At 42.0% G+C, this 18688-nt stretch overlaps 1 protein-coding gene across 4 annotated transcripts in view; it reads left to right on the plus strand.

Moving 5' to 3' along the window:
- Positions 1 to 18430, plus strand: part of LOC126977961 (E3 ubiquitin-protein ligase AMFR-like) — a 46099-nt gene extending 27669 nt beyond the window's left edge. Inside the window, exons 3-10 of one of the 4 annotated variants that reach the window (XM_050826671.1) lie at positions 2660 to 2806; positions 8138 to 8248; positions 8326 to 8504; positions 9150 to 9260; positions 11368 to 11483; positions 14528 to 14635; positions 16558 to 16621; positions 16982 to 18430. In XM_050826671.1, the coding sequence (XP_050682628.1) occupies positions 2660 to 2806; positions 8138 to 8248; positions 8326 to 8504; positions 9150 to 9260; positions 11368 to 11483; positions 14528 to 14635; positions 16558 to 16621; positions 16982 to 17081 (936 nt within the window). In that variant the 3' untranslated portion in view covers positions 17082 to 18430. Of the gene's footprint in view, positions 1 to 2659; positions 2807 to 8137; positions 8249 to 8325; positions 8505 to 9149; positions 9261 to 11367; positions 11484 to 14527 lie in introns of all 4 variants that reach the window. The other 3 variants (XM_050826672.1, XM_050826673.1, XM_050826670.1) reach the window with 3 other exon arrangements.
- Positions 18431 to 18688: the final 258 nt, after the last annotated feature.

An 18688-nucleotide genomic window follows, 5' to 3' on the forward strand; every position in this document is an offset into this window, starting at 1 on the left:
TTGGAAGTGCCTTATCAGTCCGATCCAAAAAAAGGAGGCAGTAAGGGTCCGACCAACTGTTGGCCTATTGCCTCCTTGCTCTCCAAAATCATGGAAGGCATTATTAACCACCAGTTCTTGTTATATCTAGAGGGTCACCAGTTAATCAACGACTGACAGTAGTCCTTTCGCCATAGTCAGACGGCGGGCGATCTATCGAAAATGAGGGGAAAGGCCAACAGCTAGTCTGGATATCATTGGGCGAGAGTCAATGCAAGTGAACCACCACAAGTGAACCACTTCTTTCTAGTGGTCGACGGTTATTTCTCGCACCAGAAGCTCGTGAAAGCTAGAGTTTACCAAGGCTGCGTGCTTTTTGTTTTTAATTTATATAAATGACTTACCTGAATACATTCAGGATAATCATAAAGTAATTTTGTTCGCAGATGATCTCTCACTGCTTTTCCAATTAAATAGACAGCAACAGAATTATGACCAACAAAATAATGACATTGACAAATCGGTCCAATGGTTTACGACTAATGATCTGTTCCTGAATAGAAAGAAAACTTAATTTATCACGTTTCTGTTACCATGTGAATCAAGTTCCATTAAACATATATCAAATAAATAAAGATTCAAACTTATCACGAGTACCTTAATACAATGGAGTTCTCATATAAACAAACTGTCGAACAGGCTTAGCTCTGTTGTTTATGCTATTGAAAAAATAAGACAATTGTGTGATGCAGATACTGCCCCATTAGTCTACACTTTAGTTATTATTTTCACAGTATAATGACCTACTGCATCTTGCTGGAGGGTCATGTCGCGAATTACATTTATATTTTCGTCCTGCAGAAGCGAGCTGTTTGTGCATTTTTTTAAAATGAAGCCTAGGGATTTGTAGCGTGAAAAATTTAAAGAAATAAAATTTTTATTTCTGTTTTCACAATATATATATTAGTTAGAGATTTAAGATTAAAAACATTTTGTTGCAAATTTTATAGGCTTTAATTCTTAGAAACTAAAATTATACATTAGTAACATTTTTAACTTAAAAAAGATAAAACAATGAAAAAATACATTTTTAGTTTAGTGTAAAAAAATTCAACAAAAATGTATTACATGTTATTTAATTTTTAATAACTGATATTGCCTCCTCGAGCTCTGATTACAGCTTCGAGCCGGTTTGGCATACTGAACACTAGGTTTCGGAGCCGATGTTGGGGAATATTCTCCCATTCTTCTACCAGGGCCTGCTTTAGTGCCCTGAGGGTAGTAGGTGGTGGTCTGCGATTTCTGACTAGCCTCCCAAGCTCATCCCAGGCGTGTTCAATCGGGTTGAGATCAGGCCTTCTTGATGGCCAAGCCATCACGCTGATACCGGCCGTGTGTGGCCGGGCATTATCCTGCATCAGCATCGATCCTACACCCATATTTGCTAAATACGGCCCTGCATACTCATTGAGAATCTCTTGAGCATATCTTTGCCCAGGGAGGGTGCCATTTTCTATGGCTACTAGCTCTGTGCGACCTTCTGAAGATATGCCAGCCCATACATGTACACTGCCTCCACCGTATCGGACTCTTTCTGAGATGCAGGCTTGAAGGTATTGCTCACCAGGTCGCCTGTAAACACTTCGCCTTCCATCAGAAGTGTAAAGGGAGAATCGAGACTCATCTGCAAACAAAATTCTTGACCATTCTTCTTCATCCCACTGCATGTGTTCACGGGCGTATCGCAGTCTCGCTACTCGATGCTGTCTCTTGAGTTTAGGGTCACTCGCTGGTCTTCGGGGTTTCACATTTGCTTCAGCAATTCTTCTTCTCACTGTACTGTCACTAATGTAGTCCCTCCGGGTCTGAAGTAGCTGTTGCTGGACTTCAACTGCATTTTGGTGGCGATTTCTTAACACAGTGGAAATAATATAACGATCTTCTCGGGCACTGGTACACCTGGGTCTGCCATTACAAGGTCTCCTCAGATGGTGTCCAGTCTCTTCGTACCTTCGTTTTACCTTCTGGACCGTTCGTACCGTCACACCCACCATACTTGCAGTGCGACGCGTACTGATGTCTTGTTCCAGAAAAGCCATGATCCTAGCACATTCTTCAACTGAAAGAGGCATGATAAATAAATGTTATGTGCTTTTTAGCATAAATTTTTAAAACAATACCCACCGATCTTGAAAAATATTTAAAACAGAAAGAAAAATGTGAATGGTAAAATTGTAATTCGGAAACGTCCTCTTTGAAAAAGGAATGGTTTTGTTTTTGAAGTTTTTTTTCAGCCAATTCTTAAAAGAAGGTTACCGACGATAAAGTTTTTATGTACAAAATTAAATTCTCTTTGGAGTCCTTTTTATTTCGAAAGCATATCTTGTGAACTTAAAACGTTATCCCAATTTTAAAAGTGTGATACTTACTTTTGAAGGCCAGTGTATGTGGGTGGGACGAGGTGTACGCCGGACGCCGGTACAACACGATACCTGGAGCTATTGAAGAGTTCCCTTCGATCTAATTTATGTTGACCATCAAACAAATATTATGCATCATAATCTACTATATATAACCTTCATGAATGACAAACAAGTGTGGAGGTAACCAACATAGGTTATTATAGTTGTCTGTTTCGTTAACACACTGGTACTTAGTCAAGTGTGTGTGTACGGTGCAGGTTTGGTCGTCGGGCGGGGCGGGTGGCGGCGGACGGCTGCTGCTGCTGCTGCTCGCACTGCTGCTGCTGGACGCGGCGCTGCTGGGAGCGGCGCTGCGCTGGGGGCTGCCCGCCGGCGGACACACCTTCTGGTTCATGGCGGCAGAGGTAGTACATTTATATGTATAAACAAACTAACAGCTATTAATATTACATAAAGGTATGATAAACGATAAATATTACACTAGCCAAAATAACGATGCTTATTACATAGTGAAATTTTAAGACTTATTAAAAATAATTACAAAAAAAAATACAAAAGTTTACAGAGCCGATAAATTCACTGATACAAATATAACCTTTGGATACCAATTTTATTAACAAAAGATACAAAATCGTACTTATTACATCGAAATATGTCTATGTGGTTATAACAGTCATTATGTGTTCTGCAAGCTCTGATAAAAATCTATTCTTACAATAATTATTCCTAAAAAATGGCACTAAAAATATTTGATCGGTGGAGCGATGACCTATTGTTGGACATTTGAAGCAAATACGATTAAGTAGGAGTGGAGAGTGAACAAAGTTATTAAAAATTTATTATTATTATTACAATACAAGCCGCAGTCCACGTGTGTTTATGGCGTGTCTCCACATTTCAAATCTATCAAGGATCTTTATTTCACTCATAACTAAACCATGGGATGAATAAACTTCATTGCGGTTTCTACGAACACAACACCTGCAAGGCCGGAGACGCTCGTGTGGTTCCTCAGGTGTTGCAAGAGCGGCGGAGATAATTCGATTAAAAATATTATCAACATTATGTCAAATCGATTTTAATTTTATTTTTCAATGAATTGAATTTGATCGAATTATTTTGACCTTAATGCGACCTAGGTTCACCTTTCACCAGAAGTAGGTACTATAATATCGGAAGTGATGCTTTACGTACTCCTATTACACGTGAACAGGACTGTCCGAGTAGTCAGTGAGTGCGGCCGCATCAGAAATATGATGGCACTCAGGCCGGGTGATAACGGGGTGTTGTGAGAGATACATGTGCCTCCCCCACCAGAGCACGCGGTGTGTTATTAATCAAGATGCTCGAATATCTCTTTAAACAATTAAAATATGTTGGCAGAGTACCTCGATATTTGTTGTTTTGGCAAGTTCACAATATGACTGTGTCGCACAAATATAGCACTTTGTATTTACAACTCATACGTGGACTATTATCATAACAATTGTTACGAACGATGTCAGCTCCGGGCTCGCCTGCCTCATCTGCTTCATCTGCCTCATGACATCTCTCGTGTTCAATATTGACACCGGGGCTGGATGTAGGGTAAACCTTTCAATGTACGTGCGCGGATGTTTGCGCTGGACTCGCCAGCCCTCGAGCGCCGGTTGACCCATCTTTTAATACAAACGTTCTCGGCTCTTTTCTCGTTGTTTTTTTTTATGAAAATATGGGACGAGACGAGCAATACGTTCAGCAGACGTTAATTGATACGCCTTGCCCATTAGAATGTAGTGCTGCTAAGGATTCTTGAAAACCCCAAAAATTCTGAGCAGCACTACAACTGCGTTCGTCACCTTGAGACAAGATATTAAGTCTCATTTGCCCAGTAATTTCGCTAGCTACGGCGACCTTCAGACCGAAACACAGTAATGCTTATACATTACTGCTTCATGGCAGAAATAAGCGCCGTTGTGGTACCCTTGATTTAGCCGGCATCCTGTGCAAAGGAGCCTCCCACTGGTAAATATCTGGTGTTAAAGCCCGGATTATTCTTTGCAAATTAAATCAGTATCTTTATCTGTGTTCTCCTGTTTTGTTTATTATTTTCTGTTTTTGTTAATTGCTCGAGTACTTCAAACAGTGCTTAAAGCGCCTTAATCATAGCGAACATTAACAGAGAATTTTGTTCCCAATCAGTTTACAGAATTTTGTCACAATTGGTTAACTCTTGCAAGAGGAAATAGCCGAGAACAAGAGCAGGTGATGTTATATAGGGTATGTTCCAATATGCACTTCGACTACTGTATAGTGTGAAGTCAATTTAGTATTCTGTGAAGCCGTTCCTTTATAGCCAGTTGTACTGGTTACTATTTAAAACGGAACGGAATCCAGCAAAATAACCCAGCATTCAATGAGTGTATTAAAGTTTTCTAGTTTCATTAAATAATTATTGTTGATGGAGTAGTGTCAAATTAAAAATATTTTAATTAATATGAATTGTAAATTGAACTTATATTATAATATAATTTTTTTATATGAGAGGGGGCAAACGGGCAAAAGGCTAACAGGATGGGGAGAGGTGAGACAACCGCCCATGGACATCCGCAACAACAGGTGTGTCAAGAAATGCGTTGCTGGCCTTTAAGGTGGGAGTATGCTTTTTTCTTGAAGGTCCCTAAGTCGTATCTGTTCGGGAAGACCGCTGCCGGTAGTTGATTCCACAAAGTGGCTGTGCGAGGCAAGAAATTTCGATAACAGCGCGCGGTTGCGGAATGCCAGACGTCTGATAAATGCGGTAGAAGATGCAGAGAGAACCCACATCTCTACGCAATGCTAGAGAATCAAGCCGATCGTAGATGACTTGATCGTCGATGATTCGAGCGGCTCTTCGTTGTATGCGGTCAAATGGAAGAAGCTGGTACTGGGAAGCACCCGCCCAGGCGCAAATTCGGTCTCACATGGAGTAGGTGAGAACAGTACTCCATGTGAGACCGAATTTGCGCCTTATAAAGTTGCAGGCGTTGGCTTTTAGTGAAGTACTGTCTCGCCTTACTGAGTACACCAAGCATTTTTGAGGCCAAATTGACCTTGTTAGAGGAGTAATCTCGAATCGAGGGGATACGACAAAGGGAGACTTTTTAGTGGTGAACGCACATACTTCTTTTGGTTGAAATGGACTGAATTTTGTCGGCCCCATTCCGAGACTTTGCAAAGCATAGTCTCGATTTCAGACACAAGTTTGTTCCGGTTCTCGTCGACGCTATCCTGAGACATGTTGGCACGTCCGGTGTAGGAAGCATACCCTGTGCTGTCGTCCGCATATCAATGAATATTGCTGATTTGCAGCATATCATTGATATGCAGAAGAAACAGCGTAGGGGATAGCACGCAGCCTTGCGGGACACCAGCGTTTATGGGTTTTAAGTCGGAGCATGCACCGTTGACAACAACCTTGATGCTCCGATCAACCAAAAAGCTAGTGACCCATTTGCACAACTTCTCGGGAAGCCCATAGGATGGTTCGCTAGCAAGTTTCGCTATAAGCGCTTTTTGCCACACCCGATCGAAGGCCTTCGCTATGTCCAAACTCACCGCTAACGCCTCTCCCTTCGACTCAACCGCTTGCGCCCATTTATGGGTGAGGTATGCAAGAAGATCACCAGCTGAGCGACCCTGACGGAAACCGTACTGGCAGTCGCTGATCAGCTGGTGCCCCTCTAGGTATCCCAAGAGCTGGCGTTTGATGATCGACTCCATTACTTTGGAAAAAATTGAGGTAATGGCAATGGCCGCCCCATAGTTGGACGGATCTGAGCGTACACCTTTCTTAGAGATCGGGTGCACTAAAGCCGCCTTCCATAATTTCGGGACTACGCCTGATGAGTAGGAGAGCCGGAAAAGACGGGTAAGGACCGGCGCCAGTTCCGGAGCACATGTCCGCAGCACTATCGGGGGAATGCCATCGGGCCCGCTCGATTTGTGAATGTCCAAGGTGAGAAGCGCCTTAAGCACGGCGCCATGCCGGATTTTTACCTCCGGCATGTATGAATCGCACCGCGTAATATGCGGTGGTGGTGCACCTTGGTCATCCAGAGTCGAGTTGGACGCAAAGAGGAGCACAGGAGATCAGCTTTCTCTTTCGCGTCATGGGCCAGCGAGTCATCATCCCTGTGCAGTGGCGGAATGGCTGGCTGGCACAAGTTTCCTTGGACAGCCTTGGCGAGCAACCAGTACGCACGAGTTCCCGAGGGAAGGCGTGCAAGTCTCTCGACAATTTTGCCAATGTGCTTTGACTACGCGTCAGCAATAACTCTTTTGAAGGACCTGGAGGCATGATTGAAGTTTTTTTAAGTTCGCTGGAATTCACATCCTTAGATACCACCGCATTGACCCAAGCCTGATAGCACTCCTGCTTTCAGCGAGAGGCCATTTTGCAGGAGCGGTCAAACCATGGTTGGGACCTGCGAGTTCCATACCTTGCAGTACCACATCAGCAATAGCGTCAGCAGCGGCATCTGGATCTCCCAGCGAAAAACAGATCTGCCTCCACGGGTAGGATGCAAAAAAGCACCGCATCTCGTCCCACTCTACTGACCTATAGTGCCACACGCGGCGACCACTTTAGAAGTGGGGACGCGTTAGGCGCGTGATCGGCACGGTGCTCCGGATCAGGCAGTGGTCCGACGATCCCAGAGGAGGGTCAACGGAAACTAGGTAGCCGTCCGGATGTGAGGTCAACAGAAGGTCCAACAGTGAAGGTGTATGATCTTGCACATCTGGGGTTCGCGTTGGCGCAATAACCAGTTGCGTCAGACCATATGCTAAGGCGAAGTGGTGAACAGATCTCCCTGTATGATCGGTGGTACGTGAGCCTAGCCATTCGGCGTGGTGGGCGTTAAAATCGCCAAGAAACACGATCTCTGCAGTGGGGATCTGCTCCAACACGAATCACACGAACTGACACGAATGTCAGTCTCTGCGTTACCGCTATGGGACCTATACAGGCATGCGTAGATTCGTGGATGGTCATTGCAGTCTACACGCAGCCAGATGATGGATAGGACCTTCAAGAAAACTGAGGCGTCGAGAACAGACATCCTCCCTGACGTAAACGCACACGCCAGCCCGTGGTATAAAGGAGTGTTCCAAATTATGCCCCGGGTATGAAAGGTAAGATGAATCAGCCAGGGAGGATATCTGTGTCTCGGTTAAAAAGAGTAAGGGCGGCTTCGCCGTCTCCAGGTGAATATGGACGGCATTTAAATTTGAGCGAAGCCCCCTGATGTTGCAAAAGTCCACAGCGAGTGTGGAGGAGGGTGGTTTGAGCCTCCTGCTCTGTTTGCCCCGAGTTAGCCCAGATTTGCCCCCTCTAGAATACGCGGGGCAGCCTGGGCATCCACTATTAGGTACAGGCCCTAATTGTGGACGCCCAGGGATGGATTCTCCAGAGCTGCATAGCCTGGTACCGTCCTGGAGCAGTCTCTTTTTAGTCTGTGCTGCCATTTGTATTTGGGAGAGGGGGTGGAGGCCTCCGGATACCCCACTCACCGGACGAAACACAGCGGCATAGCCGCTATTTCACGCCGGTTTCGAGTGGGGGAGTGGTATTTCTCCGGGCGTGCCGGCTCAATTCGGTTGTGTCCGTGAGGACCCAACGTGGCACTACCACTCCTAATTTGTACAGTGATAGCGGTGTGCAGTGTCGCAGTGCATATCGGAACATACCCTCAGTGTATATTGTTTCCCCGCAGTGCTCGCTGGTGTGCGTGGGGTGCGCGCACGTGGCGGGCGGCTGGGCGGTGCGCGCGCGGGCTCCGGACCCGGCCGCGCCGCTGCACTACTACACGCACCTCGTGTTCGACGTGAGTACTGCTGGCCGCTGGCCGCTGGCACACCGGCTCACACGCCGCTCACTCACACGTTGTGTCACTGGTGACAGGGCGCGGCGCTGCTGCTGGAGACGGCGCACGTGGCGCACATGGTGGCGCACAGCAGCGCGCTGCTGTCCATGTCGTCGCTGGTGCTGCTGCTGCAGCTGCGCCACCTGCTGCACTCGCTGCTGGCGCGCCTGCGCCGCCATCGCGTGTACGCCGCGCTCGCCACCCACATGAGTCGCAAGTATGTCGGCGAGGGAATTCTGTCACAATATGTATAAACTCTGCGGAACAAGTGGTATATTTTGTAAGGATAAAAACTTATGTACCCGACGTCCGAGGTCCGGGTAGACGTGACACTCTGTATACGTAACATTCGATAGACGTGACACACGGTAGAGTTTACCGAGATAGACGTGACAAATGGTAGACATGACACTCAGAAGACGTGACGCTCGGTAGACATAACACTCAGAAGACGTGACACAAGGTACACGTAACGCTAGGTAGACGTGACACACGTTACACGTGACATACAGTAGACGTGACACACGTGACATACAGTAGACGTGACACACGTGACATACAATAGACGTGACACACGTGACATACAGTAGACGTGACACACGTGACATACAGTAGACGTGACACACGTGACATACAGTAGAAGTGACACACGTGACATACAGTAGACGTGACACACGTGACATACAGTAGACGTGACACACGTTACACGTGACATACAGTAGACGTGACACACGGTACACGTGACATACAGTAGACTGTCACACGGTAGACATGACACACGGTAGACTGTTACACAACAGCAGCACGGCGCAGGCTCCACAGATGTGTTACACTAATACAGTAAAACGCCAACACGTTGCAGCTACCCCATGGCCAGCCCCGAGGAGGTGAAGCACCACGAGGACAAGTGCGCCATCTGCTGGGAGCCCATGAAGGAGGCCAGGAAGTTGCCCTGCGCGCATCTCTTCCACAAGTAACTGTCATTTATTACTCATCAGTGTACTGCATGTGGTTACAGCTGCTGCAGTAGACATGTCATTTAAATGTGCTAATTATAATAATTACATTAGATGTAGTCATAACTGTCCCTGTGTTGGTATTATACCAACGTAGCATACAATCAATAACTGCTACACAGTACTTTTTAATTAAGATAATTCCTATAATATTATACATATACTTGTTTATTTTTGTCATTTGTATTATTTTTATGTTATTAGTTCTTAATTTTTTTTTACCTCTGTAAGTTCTTTTTTACTTTTATTATTCTGAGTGGTTTGTGTTTGTTATTAATAAAGTTTTCATTCATTCATTCATTAATATTGATATTTCTCATTCATTTAAATTATATTTTTCAAATATGAATTCAAAAAGTTTTTGTTTTAACTCAAAAAATGCGTTTTGTGTTTAACAATTTGTCAATGGCAACAAATATTGATTTTATAGTGCAATCATACTCTATACATATTAGTAACACGTGTTTTTATGAAAGTGGAAGACAAATGAACGTACGGGTGATGATAAGTGATCACCGCCGACAACTCTCTTGCAACATTGATTCCTCTGCGAGTCACAGGAGCGCTGCCGGCCTTTAAGAAAGGTTTACGCGCTGTTTTGAAGGTTGCCTGTATTGTATCGTCCTGAAAACACCGCACAAGGAAACTCGTTTCACAACTTGGTTGTACGATAGTTCACAAATAAGGAACATAACACATCCAGATTGTGGGGATGATATCCTAATTTGTGGCGTGTCGTGCTAAGGTGCGATTTGTCGGCTACCAACTAAACCAAAGTGGGACGTAACTCAAGAGGCGCGGGTTTGAATCCCGCATTGTCCATAAATTTTGGTACGAATTAAATTTGTCGTTTATATAATTAGTTGGACACTGTTTAACAAAATATTTAGGTTAAGGCCAATTTATTGTGCTATCGTACAGAAAAATGACAATTTATATTACATAAAAAATTTAACACTTCAGAACTATTAACTAAAAATTATTTTACATTGAAAAGTTTATCTCTCAGAAAAATCAACTTTCATCCATAATTTCAACAACTCTTTCACCATCTTCATTACCAGCATCATCATCGCCAATCTCATGGTAGCTAAAGTAAGAAACAAAATAATAAAATAAAAAAAACAACAAAACAAAATAATAAGTAACAAAAAATACAAGTATAACTATCGCCTTAGGAAAAGTCTTCGCTAATAATAAACAAATTATAAAACTGTAAAAATATTTCACGGTTGAGATTCGAATTCTCGACTCTGCGGTGTTTCGCAATCACAATGATTCAACCACTGGTCCAATGAACGTATGAATTATAACATTAAGTTGAAATAGTTTAACCATAGAAGTAAAAATCTTTCATCCCTAATTTCAACGACTGTCTTACGAATTTTCGATTAGGCCAGGTGTCCTGACGCGAGTTTAACATTTTATACCCATTCCTAGAAAAGTGCTCAACGCCGCTAAAGAATAGAAATGATTTGAGTTTTCTTTACTGTTAATTCCGCCAATATTTGTCTTTAAACAATTTGACACGTGTTTCGCCTCTACACGAGGCATCCTCAGTCTCTCTACTCGAGAGAGTCTCGTGCCAGATTTTGGCGAGACAACACGTTCTGAGAATGCCTCGTGTAGAGGCGAAACACGTGTCGAATTGTGTAAAGACAAATATTGGCGGAATTAACACTAAAGAAAACTCAAATTTTCATTTGTATAATTATGGATTTCCGCAAAGTAACGCCTACTTCAACAAAAAATTGCCGCTAAAGAAGTTTTCTCTTCAAAATCCGAAATAGCCATAAACTTCTAATATGGAGCGAGTGAGACAGATGTGGGGTCGGGACTCGGGAGTTATCGGTTTATCTCGCTACAATTCGTTACTAAACTAGCTTACCTAGCGGCCCAAGCGCTGTTGAATGTCGCATTGCTGTGATCAATACTTTTCTAAAAAACATGTATGAAATACTCGTTGCGTCGGATAGGCAATATCGGGACTGCTTACCGTACGAATTTAATATATATAATACATAGTAAGGAATAATTGTGTTAATATTTCCGTGTGGTGCGCAGCTCGTGCCTGTGTCGCTGGCTGCAGCAGGACGCCTCGTGCCCCAGCTGCCGCCGCCCGCTCTCGACCCGGCCCGCGCCGCACACCGCCGGCCCCAGCCAGCTCTTCCACTTCGACGGTAACTTACAAATATGTGGTTGATCGTGTGCAAGACACACAGATGAACGGCGTGCTCTATTTAAGAAAGGGCAACTACAATAATTATAGGTATTTATAACTTATTACTGAAATGAATCGAACTTGCAGGGACGTAATAGTGAGAACTGAACAAATGATGACTGACTTAAATTGACTTATGGGCTTGTACCGCCCGGCCGGGCATGGGGCAGAGGGTTCACTGTGCATCTCAAATTTCATCATTTATTATGTTATGTTCCATGTCTGTCGTTTTATTTTATATTTACATTATAAATGCAAACTTGGAAAAAAATCGATCTTAGACCTTAGATTTTTTTATGAGTCGATAAATCATCTGACGATTCGAATTGATTTTAAAATATCGCCATGCCTAATTAAGTGAACGTTGTCCACGTTAGCGCGTGTTGACGCGAACGTTATTTTTTTTGGCGCGCTTTTTGTACGGCGTGGAGCGTCGGTCTGTCAGATCTACGAGAACATATGGACGTCGGATGCGGTACTGCCGATGACGTTCTATACATATGGACAATACACCTCATACAAAATCAAAGCCGAAATATGGCACATGCCACAAAATATGACATCATCCAATAATGGCAATCATGAGAAAACCATAATAGTCTTAAATTATTATAAGCATGTGCGCAACAAATTTACAAATAATTCAATATGGCGCCTACCAATTTCGATAATTCTTTTTTTTATTGGAAAGGATATACTTCAAAGGTGGTTTGGTGATAATCTGGTTAGGTTCTGCTTATGGGATCCATGACAAAGTAACGGAACTCTTCAATTCTTAGGAGCAAATTAACGATACTACTCTGGAAATGATATCAAAGTATAAAAGACAAATTTTATTTAATTCAAAAAACTTAACATTTTAATATCCAGTTTAACTAGTTATTTTATCTAAATAAACATATTATATTTGATTTGTTTCTCTTATTAAAGTTATATACGGATTTGAATTTAATAAGTTATATTAAATTCAAATCCGTATATAACGTAAAAAGTAACAGATATAAACATAAGCCAAAAAGATTAACATACAAACTTTCCTCTTTATAATATGAGTGTGATTATTGATTAACAACGTAAAAAACCTCCAACTGAACAGATCTTGATCGGAAAATAGGGACAGACTGACAAACGTAAAAGTTAAAGGAACCCCCTTTTTCGTCTGGATTGAAAAAAATCCTTGTGGCTACGTCACCGATGTCATTGTTCAAATCGGGTTCCAAGTTCAAAATACGCAGCTTAAATCGAAATAGTTTTTGCTGCCTATTGATCTATAATATTTTAAAAACTGGAGTAAACGCAGAAATCTATAGACATAGCAGTCGAAGTTTATTATGGTGTCATTTGTGGCATGTGCCATATTTTGATTTTATATGAAGTGCATTGTTTATATTATGTATAGAACGTCATTGTTTAGTCAAAATAATAATATGACAACACCTAAAGCTATTCATGTCAAAACTATCGCTATCTAAAAGTGGCACGCGGGGCCTACTTTTATAGTGTCAATATTCCAAGGTATCGGATATAATAATTTAAAAATAAATCGGACATCAATTGTCTGTCATTATCAACAGGAAGTTGACATCACTATCATATAGACGTAAATATTTTGTCACAAGAATGTGTTGAACGACAAATTTTTTAAGATTATGGTCGGTCATGTGGGTGGATGTGGGGGCGGTCGTGGGGCGTGTTGCTGGTGTGTGCGTGCGTATGTGTGTGTGTGAGCTACACGCGCACTCGCGGCGGGGACGTGGTCCGGGGTGCGTCCCCTGTTAACATCTTATTTGAATTGTGGAGTAGAATAAAGTCATTTCAATACGTGTTGCTGGGGGTCTATGTGTCGTGGGTGTTGTAAGACATGTAGTGCGGTGATCTCTCGCCTCCAGCAAGTAGTTCGAGCTGACGGATCGTCGATACTCGTAACTTAACAAATTCAAATATTTTTATTCAAAATAGGATGTAACATCACTTATTGAAAGTCAAAAACTACCACCCATTCCAAAATGAAGGCCTGAGAAGAATGGGCGCAACAAACTCAGCGGGCTTTTTCTTTTTCATCGAATAAATATGTTTACAAAGTAATGTTGTACAATTAAACTTATTATTTACTCCATTCCCAATCTGTGGTATCATTAAGAAAGTCATTTATGTTATAGTAATCTTTACCACACAAACGATTTTTAACAATTCTTTTGAATAACGTAATACTTTTGTTTTGAACATTTTCTGGGATCTTGTTGTAAAAGCATATACATCGCCCCACAAAAGACTTACTAACTCGACTAAGCCGAGTAGTAGGCGTTATTAGTTTATGTCTGTTCCTGGTGTTAACGTTATGGTTATGACAGTTTCTGGCAAATTCACTTATGTGCCTATGAACATACATTACATTATCAAGAATATATTGAGAAGCAACAGTCAAGATGTTAATTTCTTTGAATTTTGCTCTCAATGATTCTCTAGGACCTACGTTATAAATAGCACGAATAGCTCTCTTCTGCAGCACAATTATTGTATTAATATCAGCAGCGTTGCCCCATAGCAATATACCATAGGACAATAATACTATGGAAATAACTAAAGTATACTAGTTGCGCCGTATCTATGTCAGTTAATTGTCAAATTTTTTTAACCGCGGATGCTGCAGAATTAAGTCTGTTCGCCAATCCTTCAATATGGGGGCCCCATTGTAATTTGGAATCTAGAGGTATGCCAAGAAATATAGCAAATTCCACCGGTTCTATCACCTCTCCGTTTAACAAAACATTTGCATTTACATTTTTGACATTTGGGACGGTAAATTTAATGTATTTCGTTTTCTTGCTATTTAACAATAGGTTATTAGCGCTAAACCAGTACACGATGTCACTTTGAAAATCAGTGAAGTGTCGTCGGCAAACAATACTACCTTATGTTTTTTCTCTATACACATTTGAATGTTGATATGAAGTTAGCGACAGGGGTGTATGGTGTATGTGTATGTGTGGTGGGTGTCGGCAGGGTCGCGCTACGTGTCATGGCTGCCCAGCTTCTCCGTGGAGGTGACGGCGGCCAGGTCGGCCCGGGCACGTGGCGGCTCGGAGCTGGACGGACGACTGCAGGCCGCAGGTACCGGGCTCACATCTGACGCATATTTTGTTATATTTCCACGCCTTTTTGGACATTTTGACTCGCACATTCCTTGCATCCGCCGGCTTCACGTTTCCATTCATTATTTATTTTATATTCGAATTCTTCTTGCAAGTAGAACATCGAAGTGCTTTTATTTATTCCAAACTAGGAATCGAATCGCGTTAAAAAGATGAACAACACGAGCATTTTGATATTTGATATGAATAGGGGGTGGGGACAATTTTGTTGACTCGGGGTAAATGGAGCAGTAGACTCAAACCACCCCTCTATGGAGATATTAGCTGTGAACTTTTGCAACATCAGGGTTTAACCTGCTCTTTTTAACCGAGATCCAAATATCCTCTCTGGCTGATACGTTTTACATCTCATATCCGGGGTATAATCTGAAACACTCCTTTATCCCGCGGGCTGGCGTGTGCGTTTATGTCGGGGAGGATGTCTGTCCAAGACGCCTCAGTTTTCTTGAAAGACGGGACCTATCCATCTTCTGGCCGCGTGTAGACTGCGACGACCATCCGCGAATCTACGCTTGCCTGTATAGGTCTCATAGCGGTAATGGAGAGACTGCCCATCTTCTCGCGCACATCCAAATGACTACAGATTCCGTGTTGGAGCTGATCCCCACTGCAGAGATCGTGTTTCTTGGCGATTTTAACGCCCACCACGTCACCACGGTTATTGCCTTACGCGAATCCCACATGTGAAAGATCATACACCTTCACTGTTGGACCTTCTGTTGACATCAGGATGGTACCTAGTTTCCGTTGAACCAACTTTGGGGTCGTCGAACCACTCCCCGGGGTTCTACACTCATTCTCTGAAACGAAACTTCGTAAACGAACGAAACTTAATATTAATTTCGATAGTGACCCTACTCTGTTTTGTTTTCGGATACTTTAACGAAGTTCAGAACCATCGACAATATTCGTAAACGAATGGTGAACGATTAAAATGAATGTTATTTGTACGCGACAAATTTGAAGAGTACTATTTCATGCCCACGATGTGTAGTAACTATTGACAACCAAAAATCTCTGTAAGCAAGTTAAATTAGTAGTATAAATAACATACACAGACGGGGTACACACTATAAAAACTTTTTCTTTCTGTTTAGCATGTAACCTACACACAATCCAATAAATAGATGCCCACGACGCTCGAGTAATCCCTATTTAGTCTCTAGAGCTCCCCTACCCTTATATAAATCGACATTACTTTGTCAAATGCTTGTCATTCTGTCAGGTGATCTATCATAACTATGATATGTGTTACTATATGCATCCTATAATGTAAATGGTCCTTACCTGTGCTAGACAACACTATTTATACGTTGTGAAATGCAAATGATGTTTTTATTCAATAGATACGTAACATATAATCTATTTACAAATACTTTACTTGGAAATTGTGAAACAGCCTCGAAAACTAATATATTTACACTAAATATAAATTATAAAGAATATATACTATACTGATACTCATAAAATAGAATTACAGTCATGGAAAACGCGACTAATTGATCCGATGTTTCTCGCGCTTTCGATCCCGAGGGCTTACCGATATATTATTATGTGATCACCAACACTTGTGGACGTGTCGGCTGTCACCACGTCCAACGATCGTATGGCGATCGATGCATATCAAGTAGATACAGCGATACTAATGTAACAGGATCTTAACATTTTCTGTGACAGCTGATCCGTGACATGGCGCGAGTAACTGCAGCCACACGTCGAGACATTTAAAATTAATTTAATAAATAAGTCGGTACGGGTGGTCACAAGCGCACTACAGAGAGCTACCCTGAACCGCGCCGCTGCTTACTTAGTATTAATATGTGAGAGCTGCTGTATCTGTTGTTGTGCCGCTGTGTGACCTGGGTGACCTCGTGACTGCAGACGCCGCCGACGACGTCGTGACGCCGGGCTCCGCGTCCGCCCGCCCCGCGTCGGCCCGCGACAGGTACACCTCCGACGGCTTAACACTATTTGGAATGTTAAAAACTAACTTTTATTCGGGAGTGATCCTCGTGTACGACACTAGTATCACTTGTTCCGTGACTTACGGAGCGCCGGTACAATTGTGCCAGCTGTGAACAATTTACCAGATCGGTCACGTTGTCTCTCAATTCTATGTTTATTTTCCACTGCATTTTAATTGATTATATTTGTTCTGTCGGCGTAAATGTTTCTTAAGATTTAAATATCTTATTTTATATAAATATCTTGGCCAACTTTGTTTCATATATACTCACTCGAGTATATTTCCAATCGTGTCGTACTATGTAATGTACAGTACAGCACAATGAGATGTGATGTCCAGCGACGGCGGGGCGGCCGTGCGGCAGCAGCAGCTGCAGCGCCGCAAGCAGCAGCTGCTGGAGGAGGCGCGGCGCCGATACCTGCGGCGGCAGGCCGACTGACGGAGCAGCAGGGACCACCCCGGGACTGGTTGGACAGTGACAAGTAGTTTGATCACATTTATTTAACTTTGCATTAGTATTTGCACGATAAATTGATAAAGGCGTGAATTATATGTATTTTGTTTAGCTACCTCCTGTACGTATGCCACGTACATCCGCCCATATCATTATTGTAAATTATTGCAATTGTTTTATATATTTTTCTATCTATTAAAAATTAGAACAAACGATAGTCGAATGGTATACGAGGTTATAAATAATAATAGTTAAATATGGATGTAATAAATGTAATATGAGTAGAAGGTGCCGCTGGACTGACCCCGGCCTTACAGTGTGCCTACATTATTGTGACTTGGTTTTATCTATTTGACGTTGGACAACCAACAGTTTTACAAACATAATAAATCTTAAAGAAACTTAAAATTAACTATGTTAAATTAATTAATAATGTTTACATAACAAACTAGTCAAACGGCCTGGTCGTCGTATCGAGCCAGTGTTACAAGTTAATGAGTGCTGTCCGCTGGTTACTCCGGAGCCGCCACCATCATTGAACCAACAACGAAACATTACTTGGCCATATTAGATTTAAGTTTGTGGGACATAATATAATGCAATGTAAAATACTCGTTAGCTTAGTTATTGTTTGAATATAATAATTGTGGTATTATGTATTAAAGAAGACTTATACTTTTTAATGTACATTACAATGTGTACTCTCATTTGGTACAATATTGACGAAACTGTACTTTTACATGGTACACAGGAACAAAGTTCCATATCGCACGGTACGGGTTTATCAGATGGGGCCTAGGCGAAAAAAAGTGTAAGAATTTTCCGTCACAACCCTTTCTATATTACAAACAGATCCATAGCGCGTATGCTATTGGCTAGGTATATATAGATATAGGTATAGATTAAATAAGATTAAGACTGGGTTGCATCATAGTAGCGTTTATAGTTAATTAAGGTTTAAGTAACATTTAACGTTATCAGTAACGTTGACTTTAACATAGACTGCGGAATGTGTTGCACCAACTTATTTCTTGGCATAGTTAAAAGTTAAAAAGTGACCATAGTACAAGATCCCACTGCTCGATTCTTCAGGTATGTGTTTTTTTGTTAAAACTTATTTTGAATTAACATTGAGAGAGTATTCGATGTATTAGCAATAGCTTGCCTATAAAAAAACTGGCCGCAATTACCAGCGGTACTAACCTCGTAATTTAAAAATCGTTGAAGTTAAGTTTGTATCTATCTATATATTAAGTTGGTATTCTCCTATCATTTGCCTAGAACATGAACTGAATCGGAGCCGCGCGTCAAAGACATGTGAACGACAAGCTCGCTCGAGGTTCTAAGAAAACTAAAATATTTCTACTACTATTAAGAGTTATCAATGCTCTATTAGATAATGTTTTAAGTTGTTAACTCTTAAAAGGTGGAAAAAATATGGTTTCCAGCTCTCAGTCAGTCGCAACATTAGGGTTGCCAGATGTTAAGGGTTATTGTTGATTATTTCAGTCACCTGTTTTTTTTAAATACGAAATAGAAGTTTTATATTTACTATTTATGGTAAACCATGGTTGCCAGTTTAAAAAATGGTC

The sequence above is a fragment of the Leptidea sinapis genome, chromosome 46 (assembly GCF_905404315.1).
Source record: "Leptidea sinapis chromosome 46, ilLepSina1.1, whole genome shotgun sequence".
NCBI classification, from domain to species: domain Eukaryota; kingdom Metazoa; phylum Arthropoda; class Insecta; order Lepidoptera; family Pieridae; genus Leptidea; species Leptidea sinapis.